Source organism: Taeniopygia guttata, chromosome 19 (genome assembly GCF_048771995.1).
Source record: "Taeniopygia guttata chromosome 19, bTaeGut7.mat, whole genome shotgun sequence".
Taxonomy (NCBI): Eukaryota; Metazoa; Chordata; class Aves; order Passeriformes; family Estrildidae; genus Taeniopygia; species Taeniopygia guttata.
Genome location: NC_133044.1, coordinates 363670 through 386717, shown reverse-complemented (window position 1 = coordinate 386717; position 23048 = coordinate 363670). Strand labels below are relative to the sequence as shown.

At 56.8% G+C, this 23048-nt stretch overlaps 2 protein-coding genes across 3 annotated transcripts in view; both read right to left on the bottom strand.

The window, feature by feature from the left end:
* Window positions 1–6719, bottom strand: part of CLUH (clustered mitochondria homolog) — a 32514-nt gene extending 25795 nt beyond the window's left edge. Inside the window, exon 1 of one of the 2 annotated variants that reach the window (XM_041720063.2) lies at window positions 6544–6719. In XM_041720063.2, the coding sequence (XP_041575997.1) occupies window positions 6544–6658 (115 nt within the window). In that variant the 5' untranslated portion in view covers window positions 6659–6719. Of the gene's footprint in view, window positions 1–161; window positions 1066–6543 lie in introns of those variants that run through there. The other variant, XM_030287989.4, reaches the window with a different exon arrangement.
* Window positions 6720–13064: 6345 nt separating this feature from the next.
* Window positions 13065–22844, bottom strand: CCDC92B (coiled-coil domain containing 92B). Its single transcript, XM_041720006.2, has 4 exons — window positions 22707–22844; window positions 17604–17757; window positions 15474–15521; window positions 13065–13896 (listed from the first exon to the last, which is right to left on the bottom strand). Exons 1-4 carry the CDS (start codon window positions 22749–22751, stop codon window positions 13301–13303), a joined length of 843 nt encoding a protein of 280 aa, XP_041575940.2. The 5' UTR covers window positions 22752–22844; the 3' UTR covers window positions 13065–13300.
* Window positions 22845–23048: the final 204 nt, after the last annotated feature.

The following is a 23048-nucleotide window of genomic DNA, read 5'->3' as shown; positions in this document are numbered from 1 at the left end:
GTGGGATAACTTGCCACCTTCCTCCTTCACCTGTGAAGTTAAAACATCACCTCCACACCCCTCCCCTCTCCTTTGTGCTGCCCCATCCCACAGGCGCACGCAGCCACCCACCCCTGTGAGGGGCATACGGTGTGCTGGCTCCATGTAGCAGGACAGAGCACCTGGGAGAGGAAGCCTCTTTTTCTTCCTCTTCTTCTTCTGCTGCTGCTGCTTTGAGGCCAGAACCTGGGCCTGGGAATCAGCACCGCAGCTTGACCTTGTGCTGGGGCAGGCAGTAGGCTCTGTCACACAACCAGCACTTGTGTTCTGAGCCTGAGGTGACGCCTCACCAGGGGGAACAGGCAGCACAACTGCACTTGGTGCTGGCAGGGTTTTCCCCGCACTTGACAGCAGAGCAGAGGACGGTGTCCCAGGGCTCCCCAGGGAGGGAGCAGGACCTCTGCACTTCAGCACGCTGTCTGGAGCCAAGGCTAAGGCTGCTCGCCCCTCGCCGTGGCCCTGGCCAGCGGAATGTGCTCCAGGGTCAGCTGCTGCCACGTGCTCCTCCGGGCGGCAGGATCTGTGGGCTAAGCCGCTGTCCTCAAGTTTCACACAGCTCTGGCAGGCCTCAAGTGACTGAGCATGATCAACCAGCCCTGCCGGCCTGTCCCCAAGGTCGGCTGGAAGGACAGTCACTGCACGGGATGCCTCTGTCCGCTGGAGCAGGCCAACCGCGCCGACGCCAGGTCTCAAACTGCTCTTATCACAAACTGTCATCATTCCTTCTTTGTCCTTGCTCTCAGACAGGTCTTGGATGTATTCAGTGCCCTTCTGCAAGCTTCCAGTCAGTGCCTCACTGGGGATGATGTCTGGATACAGCCCAGCACACTGGGCAGCTTCTGGCATCTCTGGGAAGACAGCGCAGCTGGTGGGAGACTTGGGCAAGAGGGGCGACCTCTCGTCGGGTGAGCCAGAGCTGCGGGGCTGGAAGAGGAGGTCGGTGACTTGCCTGCAGCAGTTTGCAAAAAGGCCGTTTCCCATGGCTGGCTGGTGCAGCACCGGATCACAACAGTCAGCTGCGTTTCACACCAACACTGAAGCCCCCACAAGGCACACTCCCACGCGCGGCCTGTGCCCTCCGCTGCCTTCTCCAAAGAGAATGCCCGCTGGGCCCCAGCGCGGCCGGACACAGGGGTCCAGCAGCCGACTCCACGCAGGATCCCACGTCCCCTGTGCTCACCAGAATCGGATGCTGGGCTGGCAGCAGTTTCCCCAGAGTGCAGCCTGGGATCCTCACCGCTGCACGCTGTCCCCAGCGCGGAGCAGCCCCGCAGCTGCGGCTCTGCTCCCCGCCCGCAGCACAGCCGGGCTCACACGGCTGCCCAGGCACTCGGGGGATGCCGGCCGGGCCGCGCTGGGTATAAATAGCTCCATCTCGAGTGCCACACCAGTGCAGCCCGGGAGCGCTGTGCCAAACCCGAGCAAGTGAGATGCATTGAATTTCAAGGCGAGGGCAGTTACTATTGCACGCCCGGGCCCGGCACAGCCATCCATACTAAGCAGGCGAGCACAAAGCATTCAGGCTGTGAACCAGTAAGTTTCTAGACGAATTCTGTCTCCTCTCACGCTACTCTGCCATATAAAACACACACAAACCACAAAACCACACATGCAATCCCCTAACACCTCTCCTCTCTCTGTGCTACTTAAGGAAAACCATGGCAACTGAAGCAGGGATTATGGCGCTGGAGCGTTCTCCAAGCACCAGGTGGCCGGCGAGGTTGTGGCCAAGCAGGCCACTGCTCGCCTCCAGCGAGGCCGTGCCACAGGCCCCTCACCTCCATCGCTGGCATCATCCAGGTATCGCTCCTTTGGCACAGGACAGGCCTCGGGGCTCTGGAGCCTCACCACTGGGTACCCCTCAGTCCCAAGAGCCAGCACCAACTTTCAGATCACATGAGCACTGTGTTTTTCTTGTGATTTGTCATTTTTGAAGGACTTTAAATGTACTGATAGCTTCAACTCTTCCTCCTTATGAAGAGACCTCTGGGAAGAGGAGGAATCTCCTAGAAATACCTGGTCAGGTCTCATGAAGCTGAGCTGCATTTCTTTAACTACAGCCAAAGCAAGCTCACATGCGTATGTAAGCTGACAAGAGTGTATAAGTTAGCTCTAACCTTTGAAGGCTGGTGTCAGTACAGCAATGCAAATTAAATTTTAGCTGAATAATAAATGAAACTGAATAAATAGTTTAATGAATCCAAATAAATTAACTAAATGAATAGGCATTAGCTCCAGAGATGGCCTAATGAAAACATTTCTGCAGGACATCCCGTCAGGGAAGATGGGAGACATGTGGAGATGCCTCCCTGCAGAAACCACAGCTTCCCAGGAACTTCCCACTTTAGGTTCAACAAGGACTTCTTTTAATAAGAGCCCACAGTGAAACATTAGTGCTGCTCTACTGCCATCATTAAACTCAAATTGGTTCTAATAGATCTGTAGGCAGAGGTACAAGCTCTGCATTTATTTCTCAGCAGCTTCACACCACTGAGACTGGCCCAGAGAGAGAGCAGAGCACGGTGAGGCTGCAGCCTGCAGTGCTCTGGGCAGGGCCAAGCCCCAGGACATCCACAGGGTCCCGCAGCTGCTGGCTCAGGCACTCAGAGCTGCTGAAATGCTTTGTGCTTTGCATCTGGCACCCTCAGTTACCTATCCTGCAGTCTCTACATCTGGGAACTACATTTAAACTCATTTGTAAACTTTCCATCTGGCCGAAACTTTTCATTAACCTAGCCTTGAAACTGGCTGTCTGGTTGATGCTGCTACAATAACACACAACTCAAACATCACAGAAACCAGGCGCAAAGAGCAGGACTAATGCAAAGTGCAAAGACCAGCACAATCAAAAACATGAACTGTGTCAGGAAGAGCATGTTTCTCAAATATCAAGAGAGCCGACGGAAGGAATTGTATTTCAGACAGAAACCAAGAACCAGCTGATAATCCTCCAAGTCTCTGTGCCTTACTCTTGTGCATACCTCAGTTTGAGAAAGCTCCTGGGACAGCAAGGGCAGGGAACCAACCTGCTGCTCTGTGGGCAGGTTTTGCAGGGGAGCTCTGGCAGCTGTGATGGCCTCAGCAGCTCCGGCTGCCCCGTGGCACAGCCGTGTCCACTCGCCCGCAGCCGCTCGGGCCACGACCGCAGCTCTGCAAGGGTGCTGCAAGCAGCAGCCCGGGCACGTGCCTGCCCCACAGGAACCCCTCTGCCAGGGACACCACCGGGTGATCCACCCCAGCTCGCACAGCGCCCTGAGCCCGCTGGCACCACTGCCCACCCTGCAGTGAGCCTCCAGGCTGTGGAGACCTCGCAGGCTGCAGGGACACCAACAGCAAAGACAGAGCACGCAGGGTACTCGGCACAGCACAGCCTGAGAACGGCCAGGATCCACACTGCCATTCCCAGTTTCATCCCACCCCAAGGGCAGCAGGCTGGCTAGCCTGGGAAGCAGGGCTAGTCACAGGCTAATCCGACCCGCTGGAGCTCTGGGCAAGATTCATGATCCTGCAGTTTTATGTCATTGGACATAACTACATACGACTTCTCTGAGCCTGCAGCCTCTTCAACAGCTTGTAGTAGAGATTTTCTCTTTAATGTGAAAGACAAACTAAGGAAATGCTTTTTTAGAAAAACATGCCAACCAAAAGCTAATCCTGAGAGAGCCTTACTACTATGGCAAAAACCTGACCTACTGCCAAAAGTGACAGCCACTGCCACCACAGGAGGAACCACGTGCTGGTTTTCATCTTTGGCACACTGTCCAAGCACTGCCCCAAGGACTGGCATTGCTTCTTAAATGCAAATTTAAAAATGCATGAACTTCAGACCTGTAAAACTTCTCGAAATAACAACTTTCCAGCACAACCAATGGAGCACAATGCAGGAAAGTAAAGCAAGTGCTGGGAAGCTGTGCCAGAAGAGGAGTGTGCTGCCAAGTTTAGTCATGTACAGACAATGAAGGTAAACACAGGATTCTGCAACACAGTGCTGGTTTTACTGTGCACGAGGCAGTTCTGAGTCTGCAGGTGGATTTATCTCAGTGCATGTTCCTGACCTACTTACTTCCACTTTTCAGCTGGAAAACCCAGCAGCAAGGCTGCTCAGGCAGAGCAGAGAGCTTCCAGTGGGAGCTCAGCTCTTATCCCACTGACAGAACTGCCCTGAACACGATCCCCTCGGGTTCCCATCCCTCATCCTGCCATACAGATGCTGTGCTATCACACTCCTTTCCTCTTCTTAACCTTGTACTAGTGATCAGATTTCTCTTGCACAACTTTCCTCCGACTGTCCCCCCCAAGCCTGTTAAAGCTGCGTATTAAAAGCCCCGACTGCCAGCAATTCAGTCCTTTCCAAAACACCAGTGAACCTCCAAGGTTGGGCAACAGACAGCGATTGCATACCCCCAGATTAAGAATCAGCCTTCTGACCTTGTTGCTAATGCACAGCTACACTTGCCTCCACAGCAGTTTTTCAATTAACACCTGCATTCTCCGCTACTCTAACAGAAGACGTGTCTGAAAGCAGGGAGCTTGGGGACGGAGGGACTGAGCCAGGAGAAGACAAATTTGGGCAAGGCAAGGTTGAAAGGCATTTTACAGTAGCTAGAAGCACTGCTAAACTTGTATGTGAGAAACTTGTTCTAAGGCAGAGAAGACTGTAGGAATAAAAATAATCCAAGAAACGCTGTACACAGTGGCTGTCTGATCTCACACCAGCTGATAGGAAAGGTAACAACCCAAAACTGTGCCCATCAGAATCGTTACAGAAACCCCAGCTGCCCACGCTTTTATGTTTCTGCATTCAGAAGGTCAGAGTAGTCTCAACGCCTGGCACAGAGCCCAGCACCTGAGCCCGGGTGCCTGGCACAGCTCGGGGGGGTTTCTGCGGCAAGGAGCCCACAGCTCCAGGTACTGGGTGAGAGCTGCCCCAGACACAGCCAGTGCCTGCCCACACGGGTGCTCTGCAGGGCACACGCAGCACTGGGAACAACAGAGCTGGTGAGGCTGATGCCAGGGTGGCCGGGCTGACTCCGCTCCCAGGCGAGACCTTCCTCTGCTCCTCCTCAGATTCCACATGCACTGCTGGATCACATAAAGGATTTTTCCATCTTCCATCCTCCCTCAGCAATCAATTGTGGCTGGAGAGGCAGAGATTACACTGCATAACTTTTTAACCTGGTTGCTGGCACTACAGGCGTGATGCTTGCTGCAAAATCCAGCACGGGGGTGAGAGGGGGAGGCTACCAGCACTGAGCTTCCCACTCCTGAACTGCATCCAACCTGCTCCACTACCAAATGCCAGTGAACTTTGCTTTAGGTGACAAACTTCAAAAATCCACCTCGATACCATAAAACCAGTGGGGGATGGAAGCTACGTGTGGGTCAGTCAGGGGATTCACGTGCCTCAGGACGAAGGCCAGCCACGAGCCACGCTGCTTCTGTGCCTTTTGCTTTAGGAACTAAAAAAAAGAGCCTAGGCAGAGATGGTGCTCAGGCTCCTAAGTTCTTGAAGATACAAACATCACACTGAGCAACCCCAGGGCAGCTGCAGGCATCTCAGGGTCGGTGCCAGCCCGGGAGCTGGCGCTGAGAACAGCGAGGACATGGAGCTGCACACTGTCCCTGAGCCACGCAGGCTCCCGCACAGAGCCAGAACAGCCAGCAAAGGGCGAGTTAAACCTGCAGTTTCCAGCTGAGATGTCGAACGAGCCTCTGCCCGTCCCAGGAAAGCCCTTGCTCACGAGTATTTAACATGTCAGTGGCAGCCCGAGCTCCCGGAGTGCCACCCCCGCTGCCCAGCGCCGCCGGGACACGCACGTCCGCCCGTGGCAGCGCCAGGCGGTGCCGGAGCGAGCTCCGCTCCGCAGCCCGGCCCGGCAGCACCCGCCGCCGTCGCCCACGGGCTCCGGGCCCCGGGGCCGCTCCCCGCAGGCCGGGCCCGGGCCCCCCCGCGGCCGCGCGGTGGAGCGGCCCCGTGAAGGTGACCTTCACCGGGCCCGGGGCTCCCGCTGCGCCGGGACGGGCCCGCCCGGCCCCGGGGCGCCGCCCGACCCCGCGGCTGCCCCGGGCCGCGGCCCCGGCCCGGCCCCGCTGCGGCCCGGGCGGGCTCCCGAACCGCCGGGCCCGGACCCGCCGCGGCCTCCGGCCTCGGCCGCCAGCGCAGCCTCGGGGCTGCCATGAGCCTTCCCGCGGGGCCGCCGGGCCCCGGCACGACCCCGCCGCCGAGCGGAGCCCCCGGGCCGGGCGCACGGCCCCGCGGCGGGGCGCGCCCGGGCCGCTCCGCCGGGCTGCCCCCGGCAGGACGAGCCGCCGGAACCGGCCCGGCTGCCCGGCGCGGCACCGCTCCCGCGGACCCCCGCCACCCTTCCGGCGGGCTCTGAGCGCCCCGGCACCGGAGGGGCAGCGGCGGGTTTGCGCCGCCGGCTCGGGCATCCCCGGCACGGGCTTCCCCGGCGCCGCAGCCCGGCCCGCGCTCCCGCCGCAGGCCCCGGCCCGGCTCCTTACCGGGGCGCTGGTGCGCGTCGGCGGGCCGGCTGTGGCGGGGTGCCGGGTGCTGCTGCTCGGCGCCCTGCGCGGCCGGCACGGCGGCCGGCGGCATCTCGCCCGCTCGGATGACCATGGGCCCGCGAAGGACAGCGCCGCCCGCCCGCCCGCACACGTGGTGCGGCCCCGCCGCGCTACGGCGTCCGCCAGGGGCCAGCCCCCGCGCGCCGGCAGCGCCTTAAAGGGGCCGCGCCCGCGGGAACGGAGCGGCCCCGAGCCCCGGAACGCCACCGGCCGCCGGTGCCCCGCCCGGAGACACCGGGTCACGGTGCGCCGCCGGGGAGCAGCGTGTGCCGCCCCGCGTGTTCCGCCCCGCGTGTTCCGCCCCGCGTGTTCCGCCCCGCGTGTGCCGTCCCGCGTGTGCCCGTCCCGCGTGGGCCCGTCCCGCGAGTACCGCCCCGCGTGTGCCCGTCCCGCGTGTACCGTCCCGGCCGCCCCGCACACCGCGCCCGGCGTTCGTGGAGCAGGACAGAGCGGGGCAGGGAAGGGACCCCGGTTCCACTCTGACCCCTTCCCGCAGGCCCCCTTGGTACCGAACAGGTTGTATTTGTTAAACAGGAGTCTGCAGCCGTGGGGGGAAATATTAGGGAAATCTTTAATTGTAACAAATAATTTTTTTACCTATTAAAGAAACCAACCAAACCAATACAAAAACAACAAAAACACAACCAAAGCAAAACAAAAATTCCAACCAAACTTTCTTAAGAAAGGATGCTCTTTTAACGTTTGATCTTTGTAACTTTCAAGCCTAACCAACAAGAAAGGATATTTAGTCCATGAAACACATAGTAGCTAACAAGCAAGCTGTAAGTGATGACCATGTGTTAGAAAAACAAAGTTTAGTGCTTGACATGATCCAGTGATCTAAGAACTGGGGGAGGGAGTTAGCATAGCTTGGGAGGAAGGACGTAACCACTAAGAATGGACACAAAGAGTGCAGAATTTATGGGCCACAAGGACATTTGGCAGGACTCCCAAGATAAGGAATAACTCAGTGGTTATGCTGAAATCAGCTTCAAATGAGCAGAAGGTAATTCTGGTGGGGTGGGGGCGTGGGGGTGTGGCCATCAACCCAGAGGCCACTGATGCTAGAAACCAACTGACCCAAAAGAAGAGAAAGATTAATCAGCATGGGAAGAAGGGAATCATTAACCAATAGAGAATACTAATTAATAAGAGGACTCTGAAATCTGTAGCCAATGAACACTAATTCCTTAGTTTTTTAAAATGTATCAATTGTTAGAAGTGTTGATAATTGCCATACACGGTTGGTGGAACAATCCCCCATGTACCCAATGCTGATAATGTCAACTTTCTAACCAAACAAACTGATTGGAGAGGTTATTTCCGTTTCTCTGTGTCCTGCCCAATCTGGCCTTGAACACTTCCAAGAATGGGACAGCCACAGCTTCTCTGGCCAACCTGTGCCAGGCCCTCCCCAGCCTCACAGGGAACAATTCCTTCCTGATGTCCCATCTAACCGTGCCCTCTGGCAGTGGGAAGCCATTCCTCCTTGGCCTGGCATGCCAGATCTGATTATGATGCCCCCATCTACCTGCAGGCCCCCTGTAAGAACTGGGGTGTCACTCTGAGGACTCCCCAGAGCTGTGGAAGAGCTCTGGGGGAGTGAGGTAGGAGCCAGTCCTGGGACAGAGACAGAGATGCTTCTGGTTTGTGGCTGGAGGTCCTGCGTTCTGGGGTAGGACAGTACCACCCTGCAGATTTCAGTATCTTTATTAAGAAAAAGGCATATTACAACAACTTCTAAAGTACAGCTCCATTCTCTAGTCTCTGGGTCTTAACACCTTCTGAAAAGCACTTGGTTAAAAAGCAAAGTCAACATGAATATCATCCTGGCAAAAACCGGTGACATGTAGCAAAATGAATATTCAAATGAAGCAGAGCAGGGTCAAACCTTTGGCATCTGTCCCTCTGTGGCGGTGCCCCCCAGCACGAGGCACAGGCCTTTATTGTTCTCACTGAGTTCGCAAACTCAGCCAAGGACAATATTTCTGCTCCGACGAAACCAGAGCTGCTCTGGGACCACGGGAGCTGAGACCAGAAGTGCTGCCCTCCTCACCTCTCTGCCAGAGCCCTGCCAGGGCTCCAGCACAGCTCTGGCCAGGCAGAGGTGATGTCCCCACCCCACTGGGGTGGCAGTGACCTTGAAACACAGGCAGGGCTCGTCCCTGGGGGCCGAGGGGTGCAGCTCAGAGCTGTACCCACAGCCTCTGGGCAGAGAGGGTCTGCTGCTTCCGACATGCAAAGGTCTGGGGCATTCCCCAGGCCCCATAGTCTAATTCCTGTGATAATTGCAACAACAGGAAAGGGGAGCTTTCTTGTAAGCTGTGAGATGACTGGAATCTATGGGGAAGAGCCAGGAGGCAGAACCGCACCCTGGCCAGGGAGGGCCAGGCACCGTGTGGGTGTGGGCTGGGTGCACCTCTCACACACCGGCAGCTTCGCCCCCTGTTCCTGCCCGAACGTGCGAGGAAGGGGAGGGTGAGGTGAAGGATTGGATGTGGTGGCAGTACCGAGTGTCACCCTCCGTGTCCTGCCCAGAGGCACCATCCCTTCATGGGGCTGGGACAGCAGCGTCCCTGCAGGGCCCGGGCTGGCAAGGAGGACACAGAGGCAGAAATGGGGCCCTGGGCAGCAAAGGGCAGCTCTGACGGCGAGGGGACACGGTGCTTTGATCCTTGTGCTTTAACTGGCCGTGGTGTCTGGTGGCTCCTCCACAGCTGCTGTGCTCATCGGTCCCGAGCTCCTGCTGCTCGCCCAGCCGGCACTCGGCACTGCTGATCTTACCCACAGATCTCAGATACCTGCATGAGCCAACCCAGAGGCGTAAGGGAGTTCTCTCCCGTCCTGCTGGCAGCCAGGCGCCGACAGTGTAAGACGGTGACAAGAACAGGCGTGCAGCGAGGCGGCTGCAGCGTCACTGCAGCCAGACTGGCTCGTCAGGGAGCTGGGACATGAGGGCTGGTGTTCCAGCAAAGGCAGGATGGTGTGGCTTCACTGGGGCAGCAGGAGCCACTTCACAAGGCTGTGCACAAGGACTCTGAAATGTTCACCTAACCCCCAAAAATGAAAGTCCCTTGTTGTGCTGCTGATTTACCTTCCTATGGGGAGAACTTGGGAAAAGCAGAGCAATCCCTTCACACTGCTGGCTCCAGCCACTTCAGGCAGGATGTTTCTGCCTGTGTCACCGCTACCGCTCCTGGGCACTCAGGAAAGAGCACCCATCAGCTGGGCCGTGGGCCTGGCTTTGCCTGCCATCAGGAGACTCGCAGAAGTTCCCTCGGGAAGCCAGCAGGGCCTGGCCCCAGTTCAGACTGTCTCAGCACAGAGCCAGGCAGCAGTGGGAAGGTTGGGAGCCTAGAGCGGATGGGAAGAACACGGCTGGGAGTGCTTAGATTAGCCCTAGCAAACACATTCAGAAAATATGGCTTTTTAGTTAACAGGGTCAAGAAGAAGAACTTCCTGACTAATCTGCCCAGGGTTAAATAAGTCCAGGGGAGCGTGCACCCCGTTGCCAGGACTGGCTCTGCCACAGCGAGTGCATCTTCCCACACCCACTGCTCACCTCACACCTGCTGCAAGGTGCATCTGAGACATCACTTTCTCAGATAGCATTAGGAAAAATAATGATAATAATAATAATATAACAATAATGACAATAAGGAAGAGAGATATTAGCAAACCAAACACATCAAATCCATACACCTCTGCAGAGCTACAGAGCGAAAGGGGGTGCAGAGGAGAGGAGCCCGGCTGTTAGTCTGTAGACAGCTCTCAGCACGTGGTGGTTTACACACACAAGACGTTGTTTAACAACCGAGCGTTATTGCTATGCTTCCATGTCCAGTCTAATCATTAACCTTTACAAGTCACCATCAAACACTGCCCGTTCCATCGGCGGCGGCAGCGGCGCTCCTCAGTCTGTGCTTTCAGGTGTGCGGCGCAGGTGGAAGCTGCGTGCGCCCTTTGGACTCCCGAGGAGTGCAGAGCACAGATTAAATGCACCTACAGGTCCCTGTTACTCCTTACAGGCTAAGGGCAAGCTTACAGTGCGAGGGGGGAGTCTATGAGAGCCCCCGCTCCAGGAGGTGAGGGCAGGCCCTGCCTGGGCCCCAGTGGCTCTCAGGCTCCCGGTGGCTCCAGCAGCCTACTCAGTAAAAAATAGGAATACTGTCTTTTTGATTTTTTTTTATCATTTTGATCTCTTTGATCATTTTATATAAATACAAAGATTAAAATAATTTATCTCAACATTATTTCTATTACAATCATACAGTGTTTTCCCTTCAAAACAAGTGCATGTATGTGTGTGTATATATATATATATATATAAGTGTATATATAGTATCTCTAGAGCTTCCCTCCCCCCTAAGAAAAGCAGCAGTGACTGAAGCAGGTACAGCACGCAAGAGCTGATCCTTCCTGCTCCAAGGCAAATGTGCCCAAGGAAAAGTGCAGGGCTCGCCCTGACAACTAATTTCCAAGCACATTACATTGGCATGAAGGAGGGAACTGGGGTGCTCGCTCTCCATCCCTTTGGAACCCCCCTCACTGCAGGAGGCTCTGCTGCCCACCCGGGCTCCAGACCTGCCCAGCACCGGGAGCACTGGGGAGGGACCTGCATGGGGCACTGAAATGAGATCAACTCCTTGAGCAAGCTGCTAATTACTGGTGCAGAGGAAAGGGCCCTGCAGCGCAGACAGGGTTGCTTCATTTACATACTAGGCACTACGGATGATGATTGCTAGGAAGGTATTTACACAGGAGAAGGGTCATACTTCTCCCTCCACTTTTCAATGCTCAGTCATGAACACCATGATCTCATGAAGAAGTTTGTAATAAAGATGCAACATACTGTGTCTATCAGGATTGTCTAGGAAGGATGGGAAGCAGCCCTCCAAAGCCTGACTAGTCACATAACAGCCAAAGAAAAAGTATGAAAGCCGCTAATTTCTGCCCTGCTAGTGCAGCTCATATGCTTTGGGGTTTGTTTTTACCAAAGAGCTGGTTGGTGACTGCTGCTGTCAATCTCATAAAGCATTTTAATAGAGTATATAAATATTGAACTACAAAAATAGACAGCTCTGACTGCGCGGGCACACTGAGGGTGAGAGCGGGCAGGCCAAACCTCGCTAGTCTATGAGGGTGATGTCTTTCAGGAGGTTTCAAACTGAATTGGAAGGAAACAGGGTCTGATCTCACTCTGCAGCTCCCTCCTGCCCACACCAGCCGTGCAGGCAGTGAGGGTCCTGCGGGAGGCTGCTGCCCGCCAGCCTGGCAGGGCTGCAGGCAGGGGCCGGGTCCCGGCGGGGCCAGCCAGGCTGGCAGCCCACATGCCAGGGCAAAACCTGCTCCTTGAGCTGCCCTGAGTGGCACAGGTCCGGCAGCAGCGGGGCAGAGTGACCTTTGCCCTGCCTGGCCGCCTGAGCCCTCTCCTCCCTGCGCTATTTCACAACACCCAGGGAGTGATTGTAAAACTGAGTTTGGCTGGAAATGGGGCGAGGCTGCCCCAGCGGGGCCAAGGCAGCTGTACCGCCGCTGTTCTAAGAAGGATGGGAGGCAATGGGGGAGGACCGGGGGCTGCTCAGCCCTCAGCAGCAAGCCCAGACCTGGCTGGGGATGTGAGTGAGAACCAAAATGCTGGTGCTGAGGAGAGCCCTGTGCAGGGGGCACAGGGTGCAGCCTTGCTCCAGCAGCACATGGAGCCCGGCTGCAGCCACTGAGTGTCCAGCAGGACTGCCAGTCTTGGCACTCTCCAGCTGCCTTGTCCGAGTCCTGTGTGTGAGCATGATGAGGGGAAATCTGTGCTGGAGACAGCCAAACCGCTGCACAGGGGAGCGTAGGACAGGCCTGGCCAGCACAGCAGCACTGTCCTTGCGGAAGGGGATCCCTCCATCCCCCACAGGATCGACCTCATTCAGCTGTCTGTGTTCTGGAGAACCTTCCTGGTGATGTCCTGGGCCCTGTGCAGTGCCCGGTGCCGGCGATGGCCAGGGCTGGAGCCGGGCTGGGCTCATCCCATGGTGCCGAGCCATGTGCTGTACAGCCTGCTGCTGCTGCACGCCCACCCCTGCACCCGGGCCAGGGAAAGCAACACTGCCCACTCTGAGGCAGCAGCAGCAGCAGGAAAATTTCATTTCAAAAATGCTTCCTCTTCTTTCTTTCTTTCCTCTTTCTTTCCTTCTTTTCTTTCTTTCTTTCTTTCTTTCTTTCTTTCTTTCTTTCTTTCTTTCTTTCTTTCTTTCTTTCTTTCTTTCTTTCTTTCTTTCTTTCTTTCTTTCTTTCTTTCTTTCTTTCTTTCTTTCTTTCTTTCTTTCTTTCTTTCTTTCTTTCTTTCTTTCTTTCTTTCTTTCTTTCTTTCTTTCTTTCTTTCTTTCTTTCTTTCTTTCTCTCTCTCTCTTTCTCTCTCTCTCTCTTTCTCTCTTTCTCTCTTTCTCTCTTTCTTTCTCTTTCTTTCTCTGTTTTTCCTCTCAAGCTCCGCGCTCGGACGTGTCCCCTTCACAGCCCGGGTGCTGGATGCTCCCTTGTCCCGCAGCGTCGCCGGCAGCATCCCCGGCTGAGCCCTTTCGGGCAGAGGGGACCGTCCCTGGCTGCGTGCCGGGCTCCGCTCTCGGCTCCGCTCTCGGGGCCGGGGAAGGAGCCGCGGCCGGCCCGCCCCGGTGCCGCCGGGCTCAGCCCTTCCCGGTCCCCTCGCCGCCTACTGCGGGGCTCGGGGGGCTCCGTGGGCCCCGGACCCGTGCCGCCTGCTGGGCTCGCCCTTGGCCGGCTCCTGCGGGGGCTGCCGGGGGTGCCGCTGGCCCCGGGCGGCGGCGGGCGGGGCGCGGGGCTGGCCCGGGGGCTGCGTGTAGAGGAACAGCGCCGGGTCGGGCATGGCATCGTGCTCCTCGGGCGCGGGGTCCCTGCGCCGGGCGCCGTCCCCGGGCGGCCTTCGGGCCGGGGCCCTGTGGGCGCGGCGGCGGGGCCGCGCCTCGGCCGGGGCCTGCTCGGGGGGCGGCCGCCCGCCCGCCCGCGGGCCCGGCAGCCGCTGGGCCGTGGCGTGCAGCTGCAGGGACAGGTAGGCGGCCGCCTCCGTCTGCTTCTGCAGCTCCGTGTCCAGGATGGTGACGCGGTGGCTCCGGCGCTTCAGCTCCTCCAGGAACCGGCGCTCCTTGCTGCGGAGGCTGGAGCGCAGCGCAGCCACCAGCGTCTCCTTGTGCTGCAGCTCCTTGCGCAGCTCCAGGTTGTCCTTCTCCTTCTCCTGCAGCTGGGCCTCCATCGCCCGGCACTTCTCCTCCAGCTCGCGGTCCAGGACGTCTGTAGGCCAAGGCACAGAGGGGTCAGGAGCGGGAGCGGGGCTCAGCCCTGCTGCCCCCAGCATGGATGTGGCTGCTGCCCACTCCATGGTGCCAGCACGTCCCAGCAGTGCCATTGAGGCTGCTTGGGTGCTGCTGGAAGCTGTGAGAGAACTCCCTGTGAGCTGCCCGAGCACGGGCTCACTGCCAGCGCAGGCACAGGAGCCCCAACACTGGCCGCTGGCACGGTGCCATGTATAACACCCAAATGCGGGGTGGCAGCAAAAGGCAGTGTCGGTGGAGGATGTTGTTGCCATGGAACCTGCTGCCTCTACCTTGCTGCAGTTTAAAATTTCCCTAGGTGAGTAGTTTTTCACCCTAAAAGTGACTTTGAATGTGTGCAGAGGGTGTGGGGGAGCACGCAGGCTGGAAGAGAAAAGGAATTGGTGCAGGGAAACCATCAGCCCAACTTTGGAGGGACTTTTGGCCTCAAGCCGTGGGACTCCAAAGCCTAGTTAGTCAGGATGGAGATGCTAATCCGATTACAGAGGAATTGGGCTGCGCTCAGCAGGGAAGGAACCTCCACCCTGGGACAAGCCAGCGAGTTCTAGGGAATGCTGTCCTGGGGCAGGATGGCCAGGCAGCTTGGGGAGTTTGCAGCTTGGGGTTCAAGGACCAAGCCCAGTGGGCAGCAGGAGGGCTGAGGAGTCCTGACCCCAGCCCTGGCTGCCTGCTCCAGCACCCAGCCCTTGGCAGGGTGCAGGCTGGCACCTGCCTGCGCTCCCTGGCCTGCCCCGGCCTGCTCCCATCCTCTGCAATAATCTGCTTTTTATGATGTGATTGGCAGCTGCTTACAGCCTCAGCTCCTCAGTGTTTCTGCAGCTTTATAATGAGGTTTAGGGAGGCGGTTGCAGGCAGTAATTATTGTATGAACGGCATTAGGAGAGCAATCATTTGATGGCATTGTAAATGAGTTGCTGTCCCATAAATGTGGCAAAGTGATTGTGTAGCTCTAAAAGGCTGAAGGATGGGCAGGCACGATGGGTGACACTCACTGCGCTGTGGCTGGTGACACCCCGATGGCACCTGGTGGGTTGGGCACCAGGGCCTCAGCCAGAAATGCCCACGGGTGCAGAGAAGAGACCCCTGGCTCCATGGAAGGGGCTGGGAGCTGGGAATTCCCATGGAGCCAGCCATGGCACTGCGTCAGGGTGCCAAGGGCAAGGACCCCACTGGCCCCAGTGAGAGCAGCCCACACCCACCCTGGGACCGGCTGCCCTGGCACTGAGGACAGAGCACAGGCTGGGGCTCGGTGCCAGGGACCGTGCCCAGGCAGCGCCAGGGAGGAGTTTCAGTTTCATCTGTGGGACAGAGGAAAGAGAGGAGCCAGGCTGCTCACAGAGCAGCCTCTGCCGGCCACGGGGCTCCCGGGCATCACCAGCAGTTACTGCTGCCAGCAGCTGTGCACGCTGCCTGCCCCGTCCTGCCCTCAGCCAGGTCCCTGTCCCCTCCCTGCAGCCCTGATGGGCCCCTCTGGCCACAGGCTCTTCTGCACCCACACTCTTCCCCCTTACCTTGTGCCCAAAGCTGTGCTCTTACCTTGTTGGCGGGCCTCCAGCTCTTTCATCTCCAGGTCATGGGTGAGCTCTGGAAGAGAAATCCAGCAGGACTGAGGAGGAGCAACCCACCCATTCTGTGCTCCCCAGGTCTTCCTCTGCTCCCTTTGGGGCACTGGACACAACTGTGGCTGCAGTGCTATCTCTGCCCAGCCCTCCAGGTAGTGTGGCTATCTTGGAGCACTAGCCACAGGCTGAGCAAAAATAGGCAATTCTGGCAATTTCTATGTTATTAAGCAGCCTCATGGCCAAGACATTGTCCGCAGGATGCTCTGCTCCTCTGACAATGCCTTTCATTTTTCTAGAAGAGTTGCTGAACCATTTTCAGTGCTGTAAACCAAGAAAAGAGCAGAGCAATGGATTGAAAATAGACCAAAGCATAAGCTTCCACCCAAAGCATTGCAAAATTTACTGCTCCAGGCTGATCGCTGCCTCTGCAGGTGACGTAAGCGGGCACGGCCCCTTCCCAGCACGATGTGCCTGCAGGAGGATGCTGCCCTGCTCCAGGGCAATGTGGAACTTCCAAATCCCTTCCAACTCTCAGGAGCTGCAGCACCTACCTGCCTGCTCAGCCCCAGCAAGCTGCCTCCTCTCTGCTGCCCTTTGCCTGCTTGCTGTCTAGCCCCAGGCTACAGCACCAGGTCACAAAGGTCAGCTCAGGGACCTTCTGGAGTTCACTTTACCCTGCACTCTTGCAGACAGTCCCTTTTGAATGAATTATCACAGCCCACACAACCACTAACAGCCCTGAGCAGAGGAAGAGAGCAGTAGCAGCAGCATTCAGCTGTTTGGGGGCTATTTTTTCCCCTGAAAATGAGTTCAAACGGTTAATCTTTGCCCTACATTTTTCTTTTAATCTGCTTTTGTGTTGACTCTAATCCCATCACTGCCATCCTTCTGAAACCCAATGCTTGTCTCAGGCTGCTCTGCCTGTCTGTCTTGGAAAACAAATCTGTAGTGAGAAGGCAGAAGTACCTGAGACCATAATGCAGTTTCTGGAAAGTGTTCAGCACTCTTGACTGCCCCGGTGGGAATCAATGGCCATTGTGCTATTTTTCTGAAGATAAAATAATACATCTGGAGTCTCAGATATATTTCAAATTAAAACCAAAGCAGTTGCCTATTTCCAAAGAAATCATCCTGCTGAGCAAGTATAGGGATGATGCACAGGTTGGGGTCCAAGTTTCTGGGCTGGAGCCAGGGTGCTGGTGCTGATCTGCTTCAGTACCATCCCCATGACCCCTGAGGGGCAGCTGAGAACCACCTCTGTGGGAGAGAGAGCCTTTCCCACAGGGATACCTCGGAGAGACCAAGGGAATAGTGAAAAAGCCAGAAACAACAGTGCCAGGGCAGCAAGCAAGGCTCCACAGGGCCACATTGAGGAAAAACTGACTTAAAGACTCTACTCTCCTCCCGCAAACAGCCCCTCAGATAATGACACTCAAATGTCAGGGAGGTCTCCTTAAAACTGACCAGAGGTTGCCTGGCAGTCCTGGCAGAACCACACACCTCACCCAGGAGGACAGGACCCCTCTGGTCAGATATGACTGTCCTTGGGTCACGCTGGGAAGGGGAGATCACCCGTGCAGTGGGCTCAGGCCATGGGAACAGATCTCCCAGGTTTGATTTAGGCAGGAGAACCCCAATGTCTTGCCTGCCTAAAGAGGCCATAGATGAAACCATTAAAACAATGAAACAGAACAGCAAAAGCTCAGAAAGGATGGAGAAAAATAGCCAATTTTATCAGTGCAGACATTTCTTTGTTTCCCAGGAACCTGGGAGAATGGGAGGCTGGAAGACAAGGAGTAATTAGCTCTGGCTGAATTATTGATGAGAGCAGCAGCACAAGTTGGATTGAGCTCCAGTGGCGGCAGAAGGCAGGGCAGCCATCACTCCTGCAGGGGTGTCTGAGGGGAGTGTGGCACTGCTGCAGCAGGGCTGTGGGACAGCTGTGCACCCCACAGCACGGCCGGGCAGGGCCCCAGCCTGCCCTGCAGCCTCTCCGTGTGCTGCGAGCGCCCGAGCGCGCACCCCGGGCTGCCAGCAGCAGCTTCCTGCCCAAGGTGCTCCTTGAGCACCCAGCTCCCACTCAGCGTGCCGCCCCAGCGCTCACCTGAGCAGTGCTTCTGCAAGCGGAGGATCTCCAGGTGCAGGTCGTGGAGCAGCTCCATCTGCTCCTTCTTCAGGAAAGCGATGTGCCGCTGCACGCTCTGGATCTGGTGCTCCAGGGACACGGTCTCCATCGCAACCAAATTCCCAGTCCAGGCCTGCAGGGAGAGGAGGTGGCTGGTGATCAAACAGCAGTGTGCTGGGCTGCAGGCCCCAGCCCCGGAGCCCTTGTGAGGGGCAGAGCTCCTCACAGAGGTGCAGGTGGTGCCTCCCCTCCTCGACCCTCTCCACGGGGAATGTGACTGTGGGCAAAGCAGCCCTGCCCAGCTGATGCCCAGGGAATGGCCTCAGCCCTCTCACCTTCCAGTGCCTCTGGGGCCGGCTCCTGGCCTGCCTGCTCAGACTGCACAGGCAGAAAATCCTGCTGCATGAACCCTGGCATCATAGCATGCCTGTCTGTTCTGAATTTGGCCCTAGGAAATACGTTATCACTGAGTAGGATGCATCTGGGACAGGATTGCTCTTCGTTGTCCCCAGGTAGGAGTTGCACAAGAGACGATTTTGGCTCTCACTTGACAAGCCCCACATTACACAGCAGCAACTGCAGCAAGCGACCCAGCACATGAAAAATACAATATGCTCTGTCTAACCCGATCAGCACTGCGTGGCTGGGAGAGTCATGTTGCCTTCCAGAAGAAGGAACATCTTCCCTGCTAATTTGCCTGGCAGACGAGAGCTGCTGGCAGGCTGTGCCAGGCAGCCGAGCTGGGCTGGGGGTCTGTCCCCACGTCATCGATGGCCGTGGCAAAGCAGCTGCAAAAGCTGCCCACCTGTGCTGCTGCACAGAGAGGTAAAAATAGCCCCTGAAAGAACCCTTTATGCCAGCAAATACCATTTTGTGGTGTGTGGAATCTGTCCTTGCTCCCAACACACAGCACAGAAGGAGGGAAGCTGCAGCAAATCAAGGTAACCTGGCAGAGTGGCTGGACTCAATGACCTGAGAGGTTTTTCCAGCCTAAATGATTGTATGGGGAGATGCTGTGCCACAAGCCTGAGGGATGGAGTGCATAATTCTGTCCCTGGGCAGCTGCTTCCCACATCTGACTCCAGTTTTCCCTCTACAGAAACTGCAGAACCACTGTGGCTCACTGTTCCAGCACCCTTGGCATGGTCACATAGGGCATTTTGCAATTCCTGCAGCCTGAATGCATTTAAGATCAATCCCTCAGTAAGTGGTCTTGGCAGTGCCCCAAGGTCAAAGCTTTGTTCCAGCCAAAGGCTGTGTAGATCTGTGACAGCTCTACAGTCAGGTCCCCACGTTCCTGTATTTGATGAGGTGGGGGTGCAGGCTGGTTGGGTACAGCTGAGCACCCAGCCTGCTGGTAAAGAAACGGTCCAAAGTGCATTGTCCTGTAGTTGTCCTTATGGAAAGTGTCAAACCCAGCCCCGCCAGGCAGGGCAGTCCTCCTTGGAGGACCATGTGTCCCGATGCCAGTGCAAGAGTTATGAGAGTTATTTGGCATCTGCCAGAGACCAGGAATGCAAACTATACCATGGGTACATCCTCCTGCCAGCCCTGGCCGGGGTGGGCTGAGCTTCTTGATGGGAGTTGTGTTCCTCATCTCAGGAAACATCAGAAAGTAGGTTGGTCAAAGCCCAGGGGACACATACTGCTATTTTCAAGCACTTTGTTCTGTCTAGTAGAAATGTCTTTAGTAGAAATGGCTGCAATTTTTCCATTGAACTTTCCCTTCTCCCCTTAAGTAGGAAATTGCTTTTTCTTTTTTTTTTTTTTTTAAGCAATGAAAATATTTTCCTTTGAAAATAGTTGATAGATTTCAAGCGGCAAAAAAGGTCAAAGAAAAAAAAAATCTGGAATTGAGATCTGTTTGTCTCTAATTTGGAAGCTAAGACCCTTCATAATTTACCTGTGCATGTGGGAAGAGAAGTTTGTCTCCAGAATTGCAATGGGAAGTCCTTAGTGGGTTTGAATCAGCTTTGCCTGTCCAACATGACTTTAATGTTTTCTCTTGAGGAGCAGCTCTCAGCTTGTGGCAGGAACATCTGAAGCCCCACAGGGGGGAGCGAGCACCTTGTTTTGTTTAGCCATGAACCTCCCACCAGTACTAAGGGCATGGAGCAAGGCAGGGGTGGGACACAGAGGCAAGCAGGGTAGGAGCTGCCTTCATTGGAAATGAGGACAGTGCTGGAAACAGTCGTGCTGTTGCTAAGAGCAGTGAGGAGAAGAGCTCTCCAGGGATTCCAGGGACCTGAGGCTGCTTCTGTTCACCGTTTGCAGCCCCGTGGGAGGGCCATGTTGTCCCCTCTGCAGGTCACACAGCTCTGCCTCACAGGTGATGATGCAACAGCCACAGCTGTTAAGAAAGATGCAATCTCATCCTGAGGCTTCAGTAACATCAGTGTTGGAGTGTCCCTAACTTTACCAGAGGGCAGTAGATGAGCATTTGCATCACCGAGGCAGTGTCCACCTCTTACCCCAAGGGGGTTCAGAACCAAACTCTCAGCAGCTGGCATCCTCCCTCCAATGCTTCTGAAGGCAAGTGGGATTGCAGGAGCATCCTGAGCCTTTAGTTTGATGTGTGCCTTCTGTCATTCACACAGTTTGAGCCTGGGCGGTGTTGGGAGTTAATCAGGATTAGCCGCTGCTGCTGGCTGATTGAACACTTACAGGGTCACCGCAGCTCCCAGCTGGCAACACCAAAACTCCCTGTGCCGAGGGCTTCAGAACACCCACAGCAGTGCAGTGGTGATGACCAAAAGCCTGTGCAGTGAACCATGGCAGGAACTTGCACCCTGTGCCACAGACACGGGAGCCAAAGCGTGATGAGTGGGGCTGTTCTTCCCACAGGCTCCTCCTGCCCCAGGAGGTGGCAGCTCCTGGGTGAGTGTGGCTCCCAAAAGGATGGTTGTACTGCAGTGAACAGGGACACGGTTGGGTGCCCCCACTCTGATCCCTCCCTCACTGCTGTAGCTGTGACTTCTCCTTGCCAGACTAGCTCTAAGATGCCAAGGCAACTGGTGGTGGAAGCTCTCACAGTGACTGTGTACTCTGTGATTTTGACGAGCTACGTATGAGGTTACAAACCTAGAAAACAATGTCATTCATAACAAAAACCAAGAGTAAGTGATAGTAGTCCTCTTTAGCTTGAAGGATGCTCTGTGCCCTTGTGCTTCTGAGAGTTGTACGGGTGCACACACAGCAGCAAAGGAGGCAGCAGTCAGGTGAGCAGTGTGGTTTGCCTCTATTCAAAGGTGACACCTACAGCCTGAGCTGGCCCCTGCTCCGTGCAGAGCTCTGGTTAAACAGTTCTCTCCAGTTTTGGGGGCTGGACATCCATGGGGCTTTACTCCACCACCGAGAGCTTTGCTGGAATGAGGTTCCCTTGCTGATCCCCCAAGATTTTGAGCACAGAACTGATGAGGCGGCACTGGGCTCAGCCCTCTCCAATTCCCCACGTGGAGTGACCGTGGGCATGGTCTCGACTGCTGAGCCTTCCTGTGCACCTGCCTCTAAACCACATTTTTTTCTGCACTTCTTGTGCTTTCACTGTGCAACCATGACCTTTGGCACAAGCATATTGGGAGTCCTGATCTTCTTACAAAGTGCTGGTGGAAAACCCCAGTGAGATTTACAATTTAATCCCAATTTATCAAATTCTTATTTCACAAACCAAAATGACTGAAGCAAGCTCTTGGAGCAGCTACAATGACCAATGTAGTTGCAAGTCTACCGTGAGCTGATTTCCTTTGCACAGACAGGTTGATTGAGAGTTTGCTTCCAGGGCAAAACTCTGCTTAAGTCTGCTGTTCAATGTAAATCAGAATCCCAAAACTTTGACCCAAGAAAAACCCTCCATCCCAGTGATGCATCTGAAAGGGGAATGCAGTATTGCATATCCACGTACCTCTGAACACACACCCTCACACCACGGTCTGGCCCCTGTCTGTGATTATTATTTGCCATAAATGGCAAATTAGCTGGGAGTCAGAGGGCATGAGGTTTGCAGGAACAGGTCGATAATTTGTCCTGCTGTGGCTGCCAGCAACCCCTTCTCCATCACATTAAAACATACGCAGGAATAAACACTATGGTGGACACTAGAAATCCATAGTGCTTGGTATTTACAGCTCAAAGAATATGAACTGCAGCAGTCCTGCTAAGCTAGTATGTCTTTAAATGTTGGGAAATCAGGCAAGCAGGAAGCTCAGAAACTTGCAGAAGGTCACAGAGGCAGTGGCGATGCCAGGAATAGAAACCAGAGGTGAAATCGTGGCCTTGGAAAAGTCAGTGGGAAACCTTCCCTGATCTCAGCAGAGGCAGAATTACACTTGGAGTGCTGTTTGCTATTCATTATCTGTCAGTATCTATTTACAGATAAAATCAATACAGATGATGATTATAAATTATTGTTTCTTGCAATTCTCTGAGCACAACCGCCTGAGGAAAAGCCCCAGTGACGCTTGTCAAGAGGCTGCGGAGGCTGAAGGCAAGTCCGTGCTTTCTCCTCCCGGCTCCGAGGGAATTCGCTATGGATCCAGCTCTGCTCCGGGAGCGGAACCGGGCCATCACCGCCGCTCCGGGCCAATCCTCCTCCCGCCTGGGGAGCCCGCGGTGCCGCCCGCACGCCGGGGCTTGGCAGCGACACTGCCCGGGGCCGGCGCCGCGCTCCGCAGCGGGCGGCAGAGCCGGGCAGAGCCGGGCAGGGTTTGGGGGGTCCGGCAGGGCTCGGGGGGCCCGGCAGAGCCCGGCAGAGCCCGGCAGAGCCCGGCAGGGTTTGGGGGGCCCGGCAGGGCTCGGGGGGCTCGGCAGGGTTTGGGGGGCCCGGCAGGGCTGGGGGGCCCGGCAGAGCCCGGCAGGGTTTGGGGGGGCCGGCAGAGCCCGGCAGAGCCCGGCAGGGCTAGGGGGGATCGACAGAGCCCGGCAGGGCTCGGGGGCCCGCCGGGACAGACCGCCGGCGGGGCCACGTACCGGGGGAAGCAACTTCTCGAACGGACCCGGCGGCGCTGCGGGCAACTCGTGCGGGGCCGGCCCGCGCCCGGGGACCCCGCCCGCCCCGCGCCCCGCGGCCCGCGGCCGGTGCCTTACCTGGGGGGAGCGGCGGGGCCCCAAGGGGCGCCCGCTGGGCGTCATGGGGCGGCGGGGCCGGGCCGGGCCGGGCCGGGCCGCGCCGGGGCCGCGCCGGGGCCGCGCCGGCTCCCGCGCCGCCCGCGCTGCCTGCGGCGGCCCCGCCTCGCCCGGCCCGGCCCCGCCGCCCGTAAACAGGCGGCAACGTGACCGGAACTGGGGAGCTCCGCCGGGGCGGCGGCGGCGGCCGCGGGCACACACCCGGCCCGGGGTCGGGCCGCGGCGGCCACCGCCGGGGGAGCCGCATCGCGGCGGGGGCGCCGCTCCCCGGGACCCCCGGTGAAGCGGGGCTCAGCTCCCCGG